General features: G+C 41.2%; 1 protein-coding gene across 1 annotated transcript in view; it reads right to left on the reverse strand.

The window, feature by feature from the left end:
- PPP2R5A (protein phosphatase 2 regulatory subunit B'alpha) overlaps positions 1 to 16,599 on the reverse strand; it is a 42,960-nt gene extending 26,361 nt beyond the window's left edge. Inside the window, exon 1 of the mRNA XM_069009576.1 lies at positions 15,761 to 16,599. Coding sequence (XP_068865677.1) covers positions 15,761 to 15,911 — 151 coding nt within the window. The 5' untranslated portion in view covers positions 15,912 to 16,599. The remainder of the gene's footprint in view (positions 1 to 15,760) is intronic.
- Between the last annotated feature and the right edge of the window lie 1,971 nt (positions 16,600 to 18,570).

Below are 18,570 nucleotides of genomic sequence, written 5' to 3' on the forward strand. Positions count from 1 at the left end.
TTTCCATAAGCAAAAAGTAATTGCTGAAATGGACTGACATGCCTCCACTGTCATCCATACTGCTCGCTCTGCCCTGGAAATTCAGGCACCAGAATACTGTATTGTGTTCCCTTTCCCCACCTGACAGTTCTGATCCTATTAGCCGAGCATAACAACTTCAGGGAGCTTTTGAACAAGCCAGCAATTACTACTCCCTCACGAAGAACAATTCACACTTTTGAATGTCAATTCTGCAGTTTTAACCATTTTTCTTTTGAATAAAAAACCTTGCAAGATGCTTATTTTGCTCAGATAACTACAAAGACACGAATTGTTACACTCTGCAAAACAACGAACATCAGCTGTAAAAACATTTGTAAGTTACATAACATTTCAGCTCAGATCTTCTAATATTCTACAGCGGATTGCATGAGTAAGTATTGTATCATAGCAACAAAGCAGTAACACTGACATGCTGAGGATAAAATCCAAAAAGCCTAATTTAAGGATTTGACACAGGGAGGGCAGGTTTTTTTTGTCACTAGCCCCAAGCTGATAGCCAGACTAACACAGGAATCAAACCTACTCTTATTTTCCCTCACTACAAACTCAACTATACTCCAAGTTACAAAGGTCCACAAGTGTGGCACAGCGAATACAATATAGTTAAATGATAAAAAATTATAAAAATTAAGAAAAAAAATTTTAAATGAAGTATCACTAAGCAAAATTTACCTAGAAGTTTCAAAAACCTGAATACTTCTAACCATGGTTCAAACTGACTAAAGATTAAAAGCCAGTAACTAGAATTCATACAAAATAATTAAATCACTTATTACCTTCCCTAGGATACCAAATAAATTCCTGCATTAACCACTTTCAGTTACACACCAGAGTAACAGGGAATCTCTCCCCCACCATGCATCACCAGTCCATTTCATTAGCAACCTGAGCTCTCTCAATTTGTCACGTTTCCTCAAATGAAAAACCTGCCCATTAATCTGTTTTGTTACTATTAAAACTTTTAAAGTAAACCCAAAGGAAGTACCTTCTTCTAAGCATATGTCCTTCTTTCATACTTACAAGGGGAAACACAATTATTTTATTCACTTATTACTCTAGTCATCTTCAAGAGATTAAAATTATGTGCAACCATGGCAAAAAATAAGGCAACAAGAAAGCCAGTTCTGTTATACCAGCACAACCTGTGTTCATGTGCTCAATCCCTGCTTGACACATTGCACATTTGCCCCAGGAATGTTATGAAAGGTACCATGGGAACCACCAAGTGATTGAGGAAAATTTGTTTGTCAGATCGGGTTCTTAATTTTTCAAAGCCTTGCGTTTAACCATCCCAGGACAGTAAAAGTTAGACAACTTTATACCACAACAAAATCACATCACAGTAGTTCATTCTTGTTCTAGGAATAAAATAAAGTGTGCCACTATAACTGCATAAACACTGGAGCTTTTAGCTTTAGTAGTTGAACAACCCATGGCATAATTTTTAAACTAGCTTCAATCTAATATTCTATGAAGATTTACATTATACACGTGAAGTTCAAGATAATTGTTATTCTTCAAATACCCTAAATACCATAAAGACCATAGAAGATAAATTAGGTTCAAAGTAGACAGTGGATGCCTCAATGAAACAACCCTGAATCAAGTATGATGATGGGAAATCCTGAAGACAAAAGCTTAACATCCAGCACCAAAAGAATTATTGCAAATTGTGATCCACTTTAATCATGACTTGCCTCTGGTCATTTCCATGATAGATAGTAGAGAGCTTGTACCTGATGAAAATACTTAATTTGATTGTTGCACTTCATAATACTTAAATTCTCCACAGACTACTTCTACTGTTTACAAACCCCCCTCATCACAGACAGTAGCCACAATATTAAAGGACAAAAAGTAGCAAGCAATTTGACTTGGAAGTTCTTCCTGAGCAGAAGTTTTAAAACATTGAAACTGTATGATTGTACAGATCTGTCTCTAAATTGAATGCTTTCATATTTGTAAGGGCATCAATGCGAATCTGATCATAGAATATTGAGTTAAGAGACTAATTTTTCTGGGGAAGGCCCAAGCAAAATATGGAAAGGGAAAGAATTCATAAGAGCTACTTCACTGGTTCATAACTGGAGACAGAAACACGCTACAACAATGTCTTCCTGCAATATATTTCTCTCTTATGTTTACAGCCTTCCTCCTGGAAGGAAAAGAAAGATAATTCTCCTTTCTCAACACAATTGTTTACTTAAGACCTTCAGTAGAAAGCCAGAGAACCTAACGTAATCCTTGATTCATCAACAGAAACCAGACTCTAAATCCACAAAAACTCTCTCAACTACACAAATGACAAGTTCAAAATTCGTAGTTTCCCTGACAGTACAAAATAAACCCCCTCAAACATTTGCAAACATTTTCCATTTTTTTAAACTCTCTCTTATTAAATATTTCTACTTTTTCCTGAAAGAGCTACCCCGGGAAGATGCAGAGGCCAGAGAAACAACTGAGGAGTTTTTGTCTGACAGACACTTAAAGCAGTTCATACAGCACTTTCAAGCACTTAGAGGACAATGGTATTATGGAATAAAGTACCACACATCTCCTTAGAACTTGGTGACAACCCTACTCTTCTACATAATTCCCTGACAAACTGAATACATGAAAAGGATCATGTCATAATTATGCTGCATTCCACAGCGCAAAGTTTAGGATTTAGTCTCTGCTGTCTGGTTATATTTATTGCACTATATTCAGCTGTACCCAGTGGTGGAGGAATCTGCTAGAGCAGAACAAAGCCTTAACACTGACATGGAGAGAGGATCACGTGGACTATGAGACACCAAAGCTCTGGGTTTGGTTTTGGGGCTTTTAACTTAAAAGACTCAATGTTGTTGTACAGCCCGCTCCTTTCAGAGACACCATTAGTCTGAAAAGGAGGCAGTGTGATAAACTCTGCCCCACTTACATAAACCAAGCACAGGGAGGCCTATTTCAACTAAATTTAATATTTGGGTTTGTCCTGAAGAGCTCTCGTGTACATGATTGTTGTGATCTCTCCTAGCATGAGTGTCAGTGCTGATGTCACAGGCATGCTAAAGCATTGTTAAGAGATGCAGTTTTGGTGAAGTTGATGTTACAACAGGGTCCAGAGTGTTTCCACGTTCTCAGAAGTCTCCATCTGCAAGCCTGACAGGCAGCAAAGTCGTTGGCTGACCAAGAGATTGAGGAGAGAGGTCTCACTCCCTGCTACCCCCTTTCCCATTTACTCCTCCCTTCCCCTTCTCTGTTCCAGTCACATCCATCCATCAGCACCGGCTCTGGAACTTGTCAGGCTCTTCCTAAACTGCTTTAACTCAATAACACGGTCATATTAGTGAGGCTAAATGGCTTCTGGAGGGGCCTGATGTGCATCAGCTCTGGCACAGGATTAGTGATGGGAGCAGAAGCTCTCTGCAGTGAGCTGCTAAGTTAGTTTACCATCTCCTCTGGAACCATATCATCCAACTATTGAGGCATGAGATAATGTGCAGGTAAAATTTTTCAGTTAAGTTAGACACTTTTGAGAATAACACATTTTGGATTTTTTTGTTTGTTGTGGGGTTTAGTTGTTTGGGGGGGTTTTGTTTTGTTTTAAATCACTTTAAGCTGCTTTTTAAAGAAAAAAATGTAGCCCCTGTATACTTGGCTGGTAGTGTACAACATTCCCCAGCAACTCCATACATCCATCAGAGAAGTTCCCAAAATTCCAGCTTTTGGTAGCTCAACAGCCCAGGTGAAACTGATGGGGCTACTCAGATGAGCTCTGTGCAGCACCGTAGGCATCCAAGGAAGTCTTCATCAACAGCTTCAGGTTTTCCACATAAAAAAAGTTTTGTCACCCTAAGGAATAAGTACTATTTTTAGTAGACCAGAGTTGTAGGTTTCCCCTCTGCCCCCTCCAATCAGAGTTCAAAGAATGTATTTTCAAATTACCTGTTACCCCAAAATCTACAGCTGTTGCTAGGACTCTGGAAGGGGCTGAGTGAATTTTTCTGTGTGCTGTCAGTAAACAGAACTCTGACTTTCCAGGACAGATAAAGGAGTCAGGATAGAGTAACATTATGTATCCCAAAAGTTAAGCAGCTCCTTATTCAATATTAAGTTTGTTCACTAGAGAAGGAGGTTTGGAAGACAATCAAGAAAAAGGGCATTTTCAATCATTATTGAAAGGAAATTTATACTACCTATAGGAGATAAAAAACCAAAACAAAAATACCATCCAATACAAACAAAACACATACTTGGCACAGAATTGCCAAGTTGGTCAATCCTGTCTAGGACCCCTGTGCTCATACTAACATTTAACTTCTTCATTTCAGAAATCAGGACTGCAAAGGAACAATCAAGGTAACAAGCTGAGCTTCTCCTGTACTTCCATTTTTAAGTAAACTATTCCACAGATGGTCATCAGGCAAGACTTGCACACTGTGACACCCTCCACATGATAAGTCTCCATTCTCTTTTGAAATAGTTAAAAAATCAGAAATTTTGCTCATTGGAATATTCTGAATTTAAGATTAATTCTGTGATACAGTCCAGGGAAGGAAAAAAAGAAGGAAATCACACATTAGAAGTAAAAGTAGATGAGAACAACAATCAACTATTCCTTTTATTCACATACAGCACTGTGGTTTAGAGAGTTAGTTACAAGTCTAGGCTACAGATAATTTTTAAGTCATTTAGTAAAAAATACTCCTGGAAAGCTGTCTCCCACCCAATAAGACACTGTTTGTTCAGAGAGTCTCATCTGCTGCTGCACGTGGCCAGCAGTTGACCTCAACAAATCAGTCCAGAAAATCTGAAAAGCCCACGCTGATCTAACAACATCTGTCACAATTTCTGTGACACGGCTTCTTGCAATGACAATAAACTGCAAGTGTCTTATCTAGATTGTTTCTACCGTCTTCCAGGCTTTCTTATAACATCATATAGTTAAGAGTCTCTAGCTACTACCATGTTAAATCCCTTGATTTTAATTAAGATTTGAGTCAACCAAGATACTTCAGAGAGTAAGAAAGTACCCCACTGAAATGCTTTCGTATTAGTAGCCCTATTTCCTACTGTTTAATTACAGAAGACAACAAGCAGTTAGATGCAAAAAGTAATACAAATTATCCTCTTGGTCCTTAAAAAGTTAGACTCTAGTAACTTGGCCTGCCACAATTCACCTTACTTCTACCACACTTTCTAAAAAAAGGAGACTTAAAACACCATTGATTCTTCAAACAAATAAAAACTCACCAAGCATACCAATCACTGGAACAGGAACAAAAACCACCTTAAAGTCACCCTTAACAAAATGTACAAGTTTAACAATACAAAGGCTACCTCAAGAGCACGCCAGCAGCTCAGAATCTAGCTGCAATTCAGTTCCATGCAACAACAAGGAAAAGCAGGGGAAAAAATTGTTCAATGGACTGACACAGTTGAATCAATGCTGTTTTTGAAAGCACTGAGAAGTTGAAGAATTTGCACACAGCTAACCACATGAAGTGTTGTTCAGAGTGATAGTGTATTTATTACAAAAGGCAAAGAAGTTTCACTTCTTACACAGCTGAAGTGCTATATTTTAAAAAAACAATAACCCCCCCCACTGATCTTGTAGTTAAAACAAGCTTTCTCCCACTCAGAAGTCAACTATTATGCTCTCTAACGTGTTCATTTATGGTTTTGACACACACTGCTACTTGTATTTGCTGTCTTCATTTGAAACCCATAATGCAGTTTTAGTGACTGGTCATATGGCAGAGTAAGCCTTTTTTGAATACACCCAGAGCCTCTAAAAATTAATTTAAAACAGGAATCTGCCTCTTTAAGGAAGATACTTCTAAATTTAAGGGTGATAAATCCTATCGCAGAATTCACATGCACAGTTCAGGTCATTCAATTGGGAAAAGGAGAGAGTAATTAATTACTTGAATGGGAAATTGTTTCTCAAAAGATGTGAATATGGGATAGATAGCACCTTTAACTTAAAATTATAGAAAGTGATACAATGGCACAAGAATTAAAACTGCTTTCCCAAACAGAAAAGACAACTCCCAAATAGCTTTTTTGATATTGAAATGCAATGAAGGTTTTTGTTATGGTAAGACAGAGACGATTTCAAGAAGTCCTCCTAACAAGAGGGCAAATAAAGGTCAAGGTAAAGCCCTGCATATGTAAACAGGTCTTCTCTTTAAAGTCTAAGTCAGGTTACACTGCATGAACCAAAAGGTGAAAGTACCCAGAGAGGCTGCACACAGCAATTTGTTACTCCAGGTAATTCACTCTTGTGCCAGGAAAATTAACCACCAGCAAAACCCAAGAGACTACAGAAAGGGAAGGACACTACAGACCAAGCTTCTGAGAGTGTCAAACCAAAAAGATCAGAAGGGACAATTGGTATGATGCTCCATGTTCCCAAAACAGGAAATCATTTAGACTTTTCCACAAATGGAAGCACTTGCCCTTAGAGAAATAGTATTTATCAAAGTGCAATGGTTCAACAAAATTTTGGATTTTCCATGTAATTTTGAAGATGCAATAAAGCCCTTGAGGGTGTGACAAGGTGGACTCAAGGAAGCATTTCACACCTACCCTGCTAAGAATTAAAAGAATATCCTGAGCAGCTCTGCTCCCTATTTTATCCCCCAACAGCTGTAATGCTCTGCACAAATTTTACCAGGGCCCACAGACAGCTGAAAGCTGGTAACAAAGTTGTGTGCCACACGTGCTCAGTAAAAATTTCAGCTTAATACCCATTATCCAGGACTGCATTAAAAACATTTTCAATTAATAGCAACCCAAACATTTTGCTTGATGTTTGACCAAATCAAATTGATTTGCACCTTGTAAGTCTGAAAGGACAGCAACTGTATTTACAACTTGAGAAAGTTCCCTTTACATTAAATCAACTGCAAAACTCCTGTCTGACTGACATTAAGGTAGTTTATAATGACTGAGTGGTAATTATGAAGTATGCCATAAGTGGATCTGGTGTGGCATTATTAACAGATTAAATATCTATTAACTTGTATTCTTCCCCATCATTTCCTCACCATATCCAAGTATAAAATTAATTTTGAGTAAAATGATGAAGTTGCTCCAGTTTGACATCACACTAGAACAGGCAAGTCAACACTACAAATGAAGTTTGTTTATTTATTTTCCCAGAAACTGAAGAAACACTTGGGTAATTTTCACATGCCAATATTAGTGCTAAGTGAAATATAAAAATACCCTTTATTGAAACCAAGTGTAGCTGCTAAACACTATTTAACAGAAGTACAGAAACTCATTTTGCAGTTAATTTAGCACTTAGCTTTTAAAAGTGAAGGAGACGCATAGAAGAGTCATTTAACAGGAAATCTGTGCTAGAGGAAACAGTCAATCTAACTTCTCAAAAGACAAGGAAAACCCACCTCTTCCCTTGAATTCCTGTGTAAATCTGTGTGGAAGTTACAAGTACTGGATTAGCTCCTTGGATAAATATGTACTTCACAAATTGGCTCCACCAGTATTTCTTACTTTTCCAAGTCTTCTGGGATAAACAATTTAAGGAGATACTTTATAATTGTGTTGCAGTAACAATGTGTGCAATGTTTAAATTAGACGGGGAACAGAGGTGAAATCCTGGTTGTGTTGCATTCAGTGACCCAACTCTCACCACCCAGAATGAGAACAGATCATCCTGAGCAGACAAATACCAAACATTGTGGGATTTCTTTGCTTAATTTAACTGAAGTAGACATTTAGCCTCATAAATAAAAGTTTGAGATCATTTTTTTTTATCAATTTTAAGCATCCTCTAACAGTTACACTCTCTCTACCAAAAACTGTAAACACAAAGTGTTCAGTAATGAGGGATCCTGCACTTTAAGTACTCTCCCATTTGGCAAAATCTCTTGGCTATTTTTAAACTCAACTTACATCACTTTGATGTATTTGGTTTATTTTGATCCTGCTTCCTACTCTTAAGGGAAGATGAAGAAATATGTATTACCAAACCTTGTCCTTCCTGACTTTACTGTGGGACCAAACCCATGTCACTCAAGAGGGTTCTGATAATCACATCTTAATTTTTCTTCTCCAAACAATAATAACTGTTTGCCTAGAGAATCCAACTATGCTGAAAGGCATAAGTTTATTTCCCATACATACTTCAACACCTAAGCTCAGTTCTCACCATTTGTTGCTTTTACATACACGTGGAACCAAAATTTTTGCTGCTTAACAAGACTTCAACCTTACACACGTCATATGTCAAGCACAGAATTTTTAATAGAAAATACGGTACACTTTTCCAAAGTTTTACAAAGTTACACTAAATTAGAACTCTTTTTTTAAAAGCACTTCCCCCCCCCATACTCTCCCATATAATTTTACTTGGGATGATATTAATAAAATCTGTGCTTTTGTATTTTGAAGTACCAAGCATCTACAGAAATAAACCTATTAAATCACTTCTAAAAGCTCACTTGTTTATGCAGTGATGAACTCTGCTAATCCTTTAATACAACTGTAGCAGAAATGAAGCTGTTTCCCCCTTCATATTTAGACATGTTGCTGTGACTTTTTATTCCTGCTCTTCTTCAGCTCAGCCTTCCTGCCCCATGCTATACTGTCCTCCTCTAAACTTGCTCAACCCACCTCCTCTTTCAGCTCTGAGAAAATCTACTGTGTCACTTTCATTGTCTGTTACCCACAGCCTGCCAACTCTCCAAGCATGCCATGGTCTCAGATACAAACTTCTAATCAGTAATTTGAAACTTGCATAACATGTGGAAAGCTTTTCTCTTATGGTAGGGAGCAACTTTACCATCTTTTAAATTCTCAAGAGTTTTAAAAATTATTTACTAGAAATAGAACATCTTCCTTTTGCAGTGTAGTTCTTGAATATACATGCACAAATATCATTTTTGCTGTTACTCTCACCTTGACCTCCCAACTCCACAGCAAAATTTGTATTTCTCTTCTGAACCCTATCATATCAAGAAAGCTGACAAAACCCATCCATTTCATCAAAGCTTTGCTTGGTAAGGTCAGGAGAAACCTCTCTCAGAAACCTCTCTCTCAGAAACCTTGGTAAGGGCAAAGAAAAGCAACTTAAGATGAAAATGAGATAGAAATCTTTTCCCAACAGTAAAAGGCAATGAAACAGCACAATTTTTATTTTTTTAATCTATAGCCTTTTCTTTTCACCATACCCATTGCAGCAATACATGCTACTATTTTAGCAGGATACAGGTCTGCTGAATTCTGATCAGACTGCTGTTTCTTCCCATAACCTCCAAACCCTTAAAATACTGAGGCCTAGTATTTTGCCCAGAATCCTGCACTTACATCTCACCAGTCTTTCCCAGCTTCACTTCCCACCCCCAAATGTACAGTTATGCTCTCCTCCATTTTAAATTCTCAAGAAAAAAAAAACCTTATTTGATGAACCGACTCATCAGCAATCAATTCCTGATGTACAGAACAAAAACCCTAAGCCTGTGAAGTTTCAGGAAGATCATGGGATGTTCAAAATCCACAGCTGCAATGAAAAGTTATAAAGAAATTAGAAGAGAATATGGCAAGAAACATTTCCAGAAAGTTTCACAGCCAACAGGAGTGATGAGACTCCAAACACCAAGCACCCTGCAGCCACTGGAGAGGACCTGGCTTCTGCCCTCTCTTCCCACTCAAGCTTTTCCATCATCTCACCAGTTCCACACCATCCCTCCACCTGTAATGTACTCCTGGGCTCTTACCTGTAGAAAATAACAGGTTTTCCCTACACTTGTCTTCTGCCCTAGAAGTACCACAGACAAGAAGCCCAAAGAAAGCTACCTGGAACAGCCTCAGAGCACAGCAGATGGGAGCAGCACAGCAGATCCTGAAGGATCTGTACATGACAGCTTAGTAAGTACCAACCCATCAGTCTTGCTGCTGAGCTACAACAGCTACAATGGGACCAAAAAGAATTTGGACCAAATGAGATTCATTTGCATTAAGAACCACGTGCTAAGCTCCAAAGTACAGCAAGCATTAAACCTCAACACAGTTAATTTTTTTCTTTAATATTGACACCATACAATTTATTTTTCCTCTAGTCTTCAAAGTAGTCTGAATGGGTTTTGCTGAAACTAAGAAAATCAGCCTGAAGAACAGTTGCAAATAAAATTGTCCATACTTGGCATGGAAAACTTCAGTCCAAACAGTTCAGCAATGTTGTAAGCAGCTGAGAATAAGGTCTTGTGAAGGAAAACTGAAGGCAACCTCAACTATGATGAACTCTGCTTTCAAGTCAGAAACATACTATGAAATAAGCATCTTGTAGACAACATAATTCACTGGCCACAACCTCAGCAAAACTTGAGAGAAACTAACCCAGTAATTCTATCATAGAATCAATGATTCAGACTAAATCAATGATTCAGATTAAAAAGAAGCTGTCACCATCCAGTTTCTAGTAGAGCATTTTGCCAAGAGAGTCTTCTAAAACAGGTGTTATTTACTACCTATTTATCTAATTGGGCTGCAACTCCAACCCTCCAAATCCACATGCTGCTAAAAGCCATAACTTTAACCTGCTAGATTAAAACAGGAGTCAGGACAACAAGGGTATAGAAGCTAAATTTTATGGCCTTCTCAATGGAAGTGTCTTTTTTTAATCAGAACACAACACATACCCCTTTGTGCTTAAAAAGAATATCAATCTGTCCGGAACTGTTGGCATGACACCTTTTCAAAAGCACTGAATGATTTCAAGATAGACAGATGTTAAAAAACCCCAAATCTATAGATTGAAGCAATCATCTTTTGATCAGATAGCTTGCAGCAGTAACTAATTCCATTAGTATTTCCTACAGTAACTAACATTAAATTCAGCACCCGCAAAACTACTATCTGACTAAACCAGAAAGCAATGAATATGGAAAAAGAAATCTGATACTAAGCTGGCACATAGAAGATATGAAAGATTTAAATAGAAAAGTTCATGTGAAGACTGTCAATAGGCTCTATATTTAGGAGTTGCTCTTGATGGAAGTATATTCTAAGACCAAAAATTCAAGTCTACGGATAAAAAAGGTCAATTTGTTAAGAATTAAAGACTAAAATGTTCCGCTCCAAAAACTAGGAACAGTTCCTTAATATAGAAAAAAATTCAAACAGCTCATTTTTCATGCCACTACTACAGCTTTTTCATCTATTATAGGTTGTTTATTTCTCAAGGTTGTAACTTCACTAAAAAGGAAGTTTTGACTACTTCACAGTGCACCCTGCTGAGATTATAGTAAGAGTTAAACATAAATTCCTCACAGAACATCCTTATTCTTCATCTGAAGTAAAGATTCTCACTTTTAAGGAAAAACTCATCCAAGATGATCACAAGTTGCAAGGGATGTTGAATACAAAAGGTGGAGGATGGGGGACTACAGAAGAGGAAATAACAATGGATCATGAGGGATATAAAAAAACAAGTGCAAATCAGAGAGAAAACTGTCCATTCACTTACAAATATTTATTAAGGCTGTAGTAAAAGTAAACCATTCTAAAACTCTGAAGCACATTTTCCCTTGGGGAGCGAAGGCAACTTAATATGACAAGAAAATTCCTCTCAGCTGTTTTTAATTCCACTTATTTATGTCACTCTGAAGTACTCACTATGTGACTCAAAGTTTGAGGCTTGAACTGATCCTCAGATTTAGTAACATTAAAATTTTACCTATCCAAGGTTACTAGGTCTCCCTGTAACATTGGCACAAAAGCTTAGCTTGAACACAGCAACTGGTTTTCAGCCAAACCCAAGCTCTCTCTCAAGGGCTTAAGTAAAGAAAAGACCAGACTTAACACCTATTTTACACTGTGTATTTGAATGCTGACACTACACTCTGGGAGGTCTTCTTAAAAATGTCTTATTCCAGCACACTCCACCTCTGTAACTCTCAGCCCCACAGAGATCCCTGTAACTATTGCTAGTCCACGGCTGAAAGATTTCTGGACCACTTTCCAGTTCTTCTGCTGTGAGGGTGAGAGGCATCAGGAAATGTTTATTCTTTCCAGCTGCAGCTGACATGTTTGGTACACAGAAAAAAAAAAAAAAATCTATTTGCTTTACAACCTGACAGGCCATATTAACTATACCAAATAAAAGCAACAAGTTGTGTTTTCTATTCACCACCTTTCACCTGTATTTCTACGTGCTTCTTCAACCAAAAATGACAGAGACAAGCATGCATGCATCTACTGGAGAGAGTCAGATCAGGTTCCAAGGTCAAGTTGTAGCTCTTTTTCAAAAATGAAGGTAAATGCCATATTCTATTGCAGTCTCTTGAAACAATTTCCTATTGGGACAAAATCATCACTTATTAAGACAACAAAAATAACACTCCCTTTGCCAGTTTTAAAAAGCAACACTCTCAGAATTGTCCATGAAATGACAAAATTCTGCTGTGTTCCAGCACATTATTTTGGCTGAAGATTCTTCAAAAGACTTATATAATGCAAACTTTAGGTAACAAAATTAAAAGAAGATTGGGGGAGATGAAGCTATTTTTTTTTCTTTTAAATATAATCATGTCTTCAGTATTCCTTATTCAGTTTTTAAATAATACAGTAAAATGGACACTGTCCTGAATAACAAATGCTTTAGGAAATCTCCTAAATTAACTCAAGAACAAAGTACTAATTTATTTTGAGTATCCTGCCATCAGTCAGGTTTTGCTGAGCTTTCATCTAAACAGGATAGATATCATCACACACAAAAATAAGGTGAAAGTTAATCACAGCACACAACCTTACCATCCCTCCTCTCAATCTCACTCCCCCAACAACACCTCTGAAGGGAAGAGTTCCTGCTACTGGGGTACTACTTGGGACTGTTACCCATTAGTAAGAGATGTGATGTATCACAGCTTGGAGAAGAAAGACACAGCCAAACTACAGAATTTTGGTAATTCAGAGAAGCAGTACAATTAACTGCAGAAATACATACTTTTAAGATCATCTGTCTAGAGGCTTTGAAACAATACAACTCTGAAAGTGTGTCTCACCATCTGAGCTGGCCATCTCAGTGGCAAACAGAACAGCCCCTAGAGAAAAAAAATACCACAAAACCCTCTACCCAAGAAGGTACTTTCTAAAGTGATGGGTAATTTCTGTTTTTCTTCTGGAACATCTCTCCCTCCAGTAAAATAGATGCAAGTGTAGGCCAGTCTGACAAACCTATTGGGGAGATTTAGAATACTGTTTATTTTAGAATATTTACTCTTAGAAGTGATGAAACGAGACAGTACCTCTAAACAAGATGAAATATTTTACAGCAGCATAATACCAAACTGCTTTTCCATCTAACAATATCCACTTTTCTCCCAATACAGGTTTGAAATACCAGGTTTAACCATTTATTTGAAGAGGTCTGTAAAAGAAAAAACTTATTCTAATTACATAAGTGTATGCTGAACACCCATAGGCATCAGTATAATGACTGTACTTTCCTTTTCCAGTCCCTCCCTGGGAATTCTGGCTCATAATTCTGTAGATGATACTACACTGGCAGCATCAAAACTATTACTGAATTCCATATCAATTTTGAAGAATAAAGCAAAGCTTCATCTTCCCAAGACATAGGGGATTAGAACAAAGTTTTATAAAACGATCCATTTATAGAGAGGGCAAACTCTTTCTAGAACCTTTTTTGGTTTCAGGGGCAAGGAAGGTTTAAGAGGAAAAGGGATAGAGGGAGCATCAACAGATAAAAAGAAACCATCCCATGTCCGTGGTTATGTTCAGGAGAAATCAAGCATCACAAACCTAAGGCAGAAAAACAAGCAAAGGAGTGCTGCTTGACTTTCTGCAAACTAGCTACTTGGGATACTACAGCTCATAAAAGTGTATTTTGCCCACAATTTCTGTTCTGAAGCAGGTCTCCAAGGCAAGACTTTACATCTGAATCATAAGCATAAAGACTGATGGGATTTTCCTTTAAGAATTTAAGGTAATAAGGCAATCCAAACTACTATAAAACCCTGCATAACTGAAGAAATTCCTCTGCTGGTTTATGGCTTAAAATTTCCAAATATCTGAGCTGCTGATGCCATGCAAAATTTCTCTGTGCTGTAAATAAAAAGCTGTAAAATCACACTCACAAAACAAGACTTAATAATGCACAGTTAAAAATTTAATATTAAAGTCCCAGCTCAGCAAAGAATGTAAACTTGGACATTTTGCTGATTTAAGCTGGAATTACTCCCTGCATAACACATGTATGTTTAACTGTTTGCTGGACCAGGACTCAAACTTTCTGAAGTCTGCCACCTACGTGTAATATTTACCAAGGGCCTTTACAAGGTCTCAGCTGTGGTTTTCTAAAATTCATCTCTAAGGAAAATGTATTGTCTAAACAGCATAGGAACAGCAGAAACCGGATCTTGATTTCAAGCAAATTATCCAGCTTATAAATCCCTCAAATCAAACTAGCACACCAAGACAGGACACAATTTCAGATAGAAAGGAAAGCCCAAAACAAGCAGCAAGAACACCCCTGCTGTTGTCAAAACTAACACCCAAAACCACTGCAGCAAACATGCCAAAACCAAACAAACAACCCTCCCCATGTTGCTCCCCTGCTTAAGCTTATTTCTAGTCAATAACACTTCTGCTAAGAGCCAGATTTAGGATTCACTTACATCTGCCACTCAAAGAACAGGAAAAAAGGGATTGTCTTGAAATACTATAGACACAATTGTAAATGCCATAAAAATCAAACTGAAAAAAAATACTTAATATCTAGGAGTACTTTTAAGTTTGCTGTATCTCATTCAGATTTTGGATATTTGCTGCAAATCAGATTTTTTTTTCCCCCTCCATCATATGATGCAGCTTCAAAAGCCTTAAGACTTTAAAGCCAGTGGAAGCAAAATTAACATGCTAGGTCAAGTCAGAGTAATCGTCCTCCCTTATTTTTCAGGTCCCTGACAAATACTTTAATAACAAGTTTTGTATTCTCTGCCCCACAAGTACTTTTCGTAATTTTTGAAATACACAGAAATTTATTCTGATGTTCAAAGATGCAGAAGGTTGCAATGAACTTCGCTTCATTTTTGTAACCTAATCAACTGAGCCTTCTCAGATTTTAGCTGCAGCACAGTGGATAAAACCTGCACGGTCTATTTTCAGTTGCAGCAATGCCAGCATCCAGAGTTTTCATTCACTTGAGAGTGTTTCCACACAGCACTGTGTAGGAGAAAGTCTCCGAAGCAACTCCTGAAGAGCAGCAAAACGTCGTTCAAACAGTGTCCAAGAGCGGTGCGAAAGCACCGAGCAGCCGAACACAAACTCTCTCCGGTAACTCAGGATGTTATGCCACGGGCAGAGCTCCTCTTCGCAAAATCCCCCGTGGGAGGAGCCACCGCTCGCTCCAAGGTTTTAGCGCTCAATTCCTTGCTCTCCTGAACTCAACTTATCGTCTACATTTTCCTCAATAAGACCTTAAAAAACACGCGAACCAGCCAGAAAAGGGGAGTGGCGAGTTAGTGGGGTCAGCGCTCGGGACAGCGCGCGAGAGCCGACCCGTGCGGCGCTGGTTTGTGTGAGCAGAGGAGGAATTCCTGCCGCGGGGTCCCCACCTGGAAAGCACCGGGGGCAGGGGAGGACACGGCTAAAGGGCAAAGGGTGCGGGGCAGGGGCCAAGCCAGGGCAGGCGGTGTCGACAGCGGCACCTGCAGCCGGAGGGAAGGGCGGGAGGGCAGGCTCGTACCTTTGAGCTGGGGCAGCGGCGAGAGCTCCACCGGGCTGCCCTGGCTGCGGAACTGCGAGGAGCCCTGCGAGCGCTTCTGCCTCTGCGCCTTGCGCACCGATTTCCGTGTGAAGCCATCCACCTTCTCCGCGGCAGAGATGGCCGCCGACATGGCTGGGCGGCGGGGCGGCTCTCCACGAGCATATATTGTACCGGAGGGAGAAGCGGGCGGGCAAAAAAGAAAGTGGCTTAAAAAAAAAACCAAACCAACAAAAAAACACCACCAAAAACGAAGTCCTGGCTGCTCTCACACACCACACCGACGAGGAAGGAGTGGAGCGAGCTCTGCCGGGCGCTGGGGAGGCTCCCCGGTCGCTCCTCAGTTCCTGCTTCCCTCGCCGTTTCCTCCCCGCGCGGAGCCGGCGGGGGAGCGGAAGGGGGGAGGAGGAGGAGGAAAGGGAAACCAAACAAACAAACCCAAAGACAACTTTGCCCGGCGGGGCGGGGGCGGGCGAGCTCCAAACTTTCCCTCCCGAGGTCCCGCTCTCCTCCTCAGGGCAGGCGCGGCGGGACCCGCCGCGGGACGGGCTCGGCGGCGCCGCTAGCCCGCTCCCGCCTCGTTCGCTCCGCGTCCCCCTCAGCCGAGCCCGCTGTCATCGGCCGGACTAGCCCTCGAGCTTCAGCTGCTCGCTTCCACACGCCCCTTCTCCGCCTTCAGCCGCCGCCGGGTGCTCCCCGCGCCTCGGCCGTCATCTCGCCCCGTCACGCTCCGCCGGGGGCCGCCGCGAGTACCGCCACCAGAACCCCAGAGCCACCGGGCAGCGGCCGCGCAACTTGGCGGAGCGAGCGGAGTTGAGCGGAGGGTGGGGGGAAGGGGCGGGACGGGGGCGGCAGCAGCGGCCGCGGTTGGCGGTGCCGCGAGATTGACGGCTCGGAGCAGCCAATGGAAGGAGAGGACCGCGGAACACCCCCCGCTCGGCCCGCGGCGGCCTGAGAGGGACGCGGGAGTTGGGCCGCGCGCCGGGGACCTGGCGATTGACAGCCGGCTCCTCCAACCGGGAGCGGGGAAGGCGGGGTGGGCGGGGTTTCCCGGCGGAGGGAAGGGGAAGCGGCGGGATGGCGGGCGGGGCGCGCGCCGGCCAATCCCGCGGCGGAGTGGGAAGCGGCGCAGCGGGCACGGCGGGTCCCGCGCCGCGGCGTTCCGCGCCCTGCGGAGCCTGCCCGGGGATGCTTCTCACAGGGACACTGCCAAAACGGTGTTTGACCGGGAGCCGAGCGCGCCGGGAGTCGCGGCAGCGCGCGGATGCGCTCCCAAGGGCAGCTCCGTGCCATCTCCCGAGTGCTCCTTTTTTTTTTTATGCCCACCCTCCCGACGCCTTAGCACTTTATGTCCTCCCTCCGCCTCCGCGTGGACTCGGGTGTTTGACGATCAGCGTTGCCGCCGTGTTTCCTTTCTCGCAGCGAGCCGCCGGCTCCCGTGTCGCGGGCTGGAGGCAGAGCCTTGCCTGAGCCGAGCACGTGCTGCGCTTCCAAGGATGGGTGTGTAGGGAGAAACCGGTCCTGCTGCTTTGTGCGGGTTCTGCGGTTCGGGCTGAAGCCCGGCCGTGGGAAAGGAGAGCTGGGGCTGCCGCAGCACGCAGAAGCCGTGACCGTGCGTGCGCTTCGGGGCTGCATTAAAGTCTCACTCGGGCTGTCCCGTTTCCATGTACAATTCCCCCCTCCCCCGTTTTGAGCTGCGGACACGTGGGATGCCTTACCTTGTAGCCATTCACGTAGAGCTACGTTTTATGCACATCAGCACATTTCTTTTTACTATAGTTTTAGATACCAATTCAGCAAGTAAGTGTAGTGTTTCAAGCACACACTCAAGTTTCAGTAGCTGCGGTAGGGCATAAATACAGTAACATCACTGTAAATGTTTGTAAAATGCCTTCATGAGTTTGACTTTGATCTTTGTGTCTATAAACCATAAATCAAAAGCCAAATGATTATAGCTTTACGTGAACATGAAAGGCTAAGACTGTGGAAGCCTGTTCAGTAGAAACTCTCTGTTTCCTTCTGTCTCTTCTTTTTCCTTTCCTCTGTCAACACAGTCTCTAACTTGTGCACTTCCCATCCTTTTTGCTTTTGGTGAAATAATCTTTAGTAGAGAGAGGGAGTATGGGCCATTCACTTAAGAGTTGGACTCAGTGATCCTTGTGGGTCTTTTCCAACTCAGAATATTCTATAACTCCTATCAGCTGAGCTCAGAGAATCCTTTTCTGTACACTTTAGATTCAGTTCTGGATACAACACATCTAGAAATTATAGGGTACCAGTATAATATACTTTTATCTTTCTTGTAGGTGTGTAGACTTTTTCATTTAATTTTTAAAAAATATATTAGAAAATCCATTTTACAGACAACATAGCAGTCTTCAGGCACTTGTCCTTTAAACTGCCAGCTCCTTTATTGTTTCTAGTAAAGGAAATCCTTGCATTCCTTACCTGGTTAATTCACATTTCACTTCAAGGCCCACAGCTCCTACTGAGAGATCACTGGGGCCAAGCCCCTGTATCGGTGTGTTCCTCTGTTCCTGCCTGCCCTCCAACAGCTGTCATTTTCTTCTGTGGCCATTTTTAGAAACTGACACTGCCCAGCATGTCCTGTGTACTGTTTATTGGCAACTCAAGCCTTGGTGCCAGTTCCCAGTGTAAAAGACTCTACCTTAGAGCTTCATCAATATTTCAGAGTTTGGTAAGAAAGCTTTATGCAAGTTCTAGGTAATGTAAAAATGTTTTTCTGAGGTTTAAAATATTTTCTCCAAGGTTGCTTAGGCTTAGAAATGCTG

Source organism: Aphelocoma coerulescens, chromosome 3 (assembly GCF_041296385.1).
Source record: "Aphelocoma coerulescens isolate FSJ_1873_10779 chromosome 3, UR_Acoe_1.0, whole genome shotgun sequence".
In the NCBI taxonomy this organism is placed as follows: Eukaryota; Metazoa; Chordata; class Aves; order Passeriformes; family Corvidae; genus Aphelocoma; species Aphelocoma coerulescens.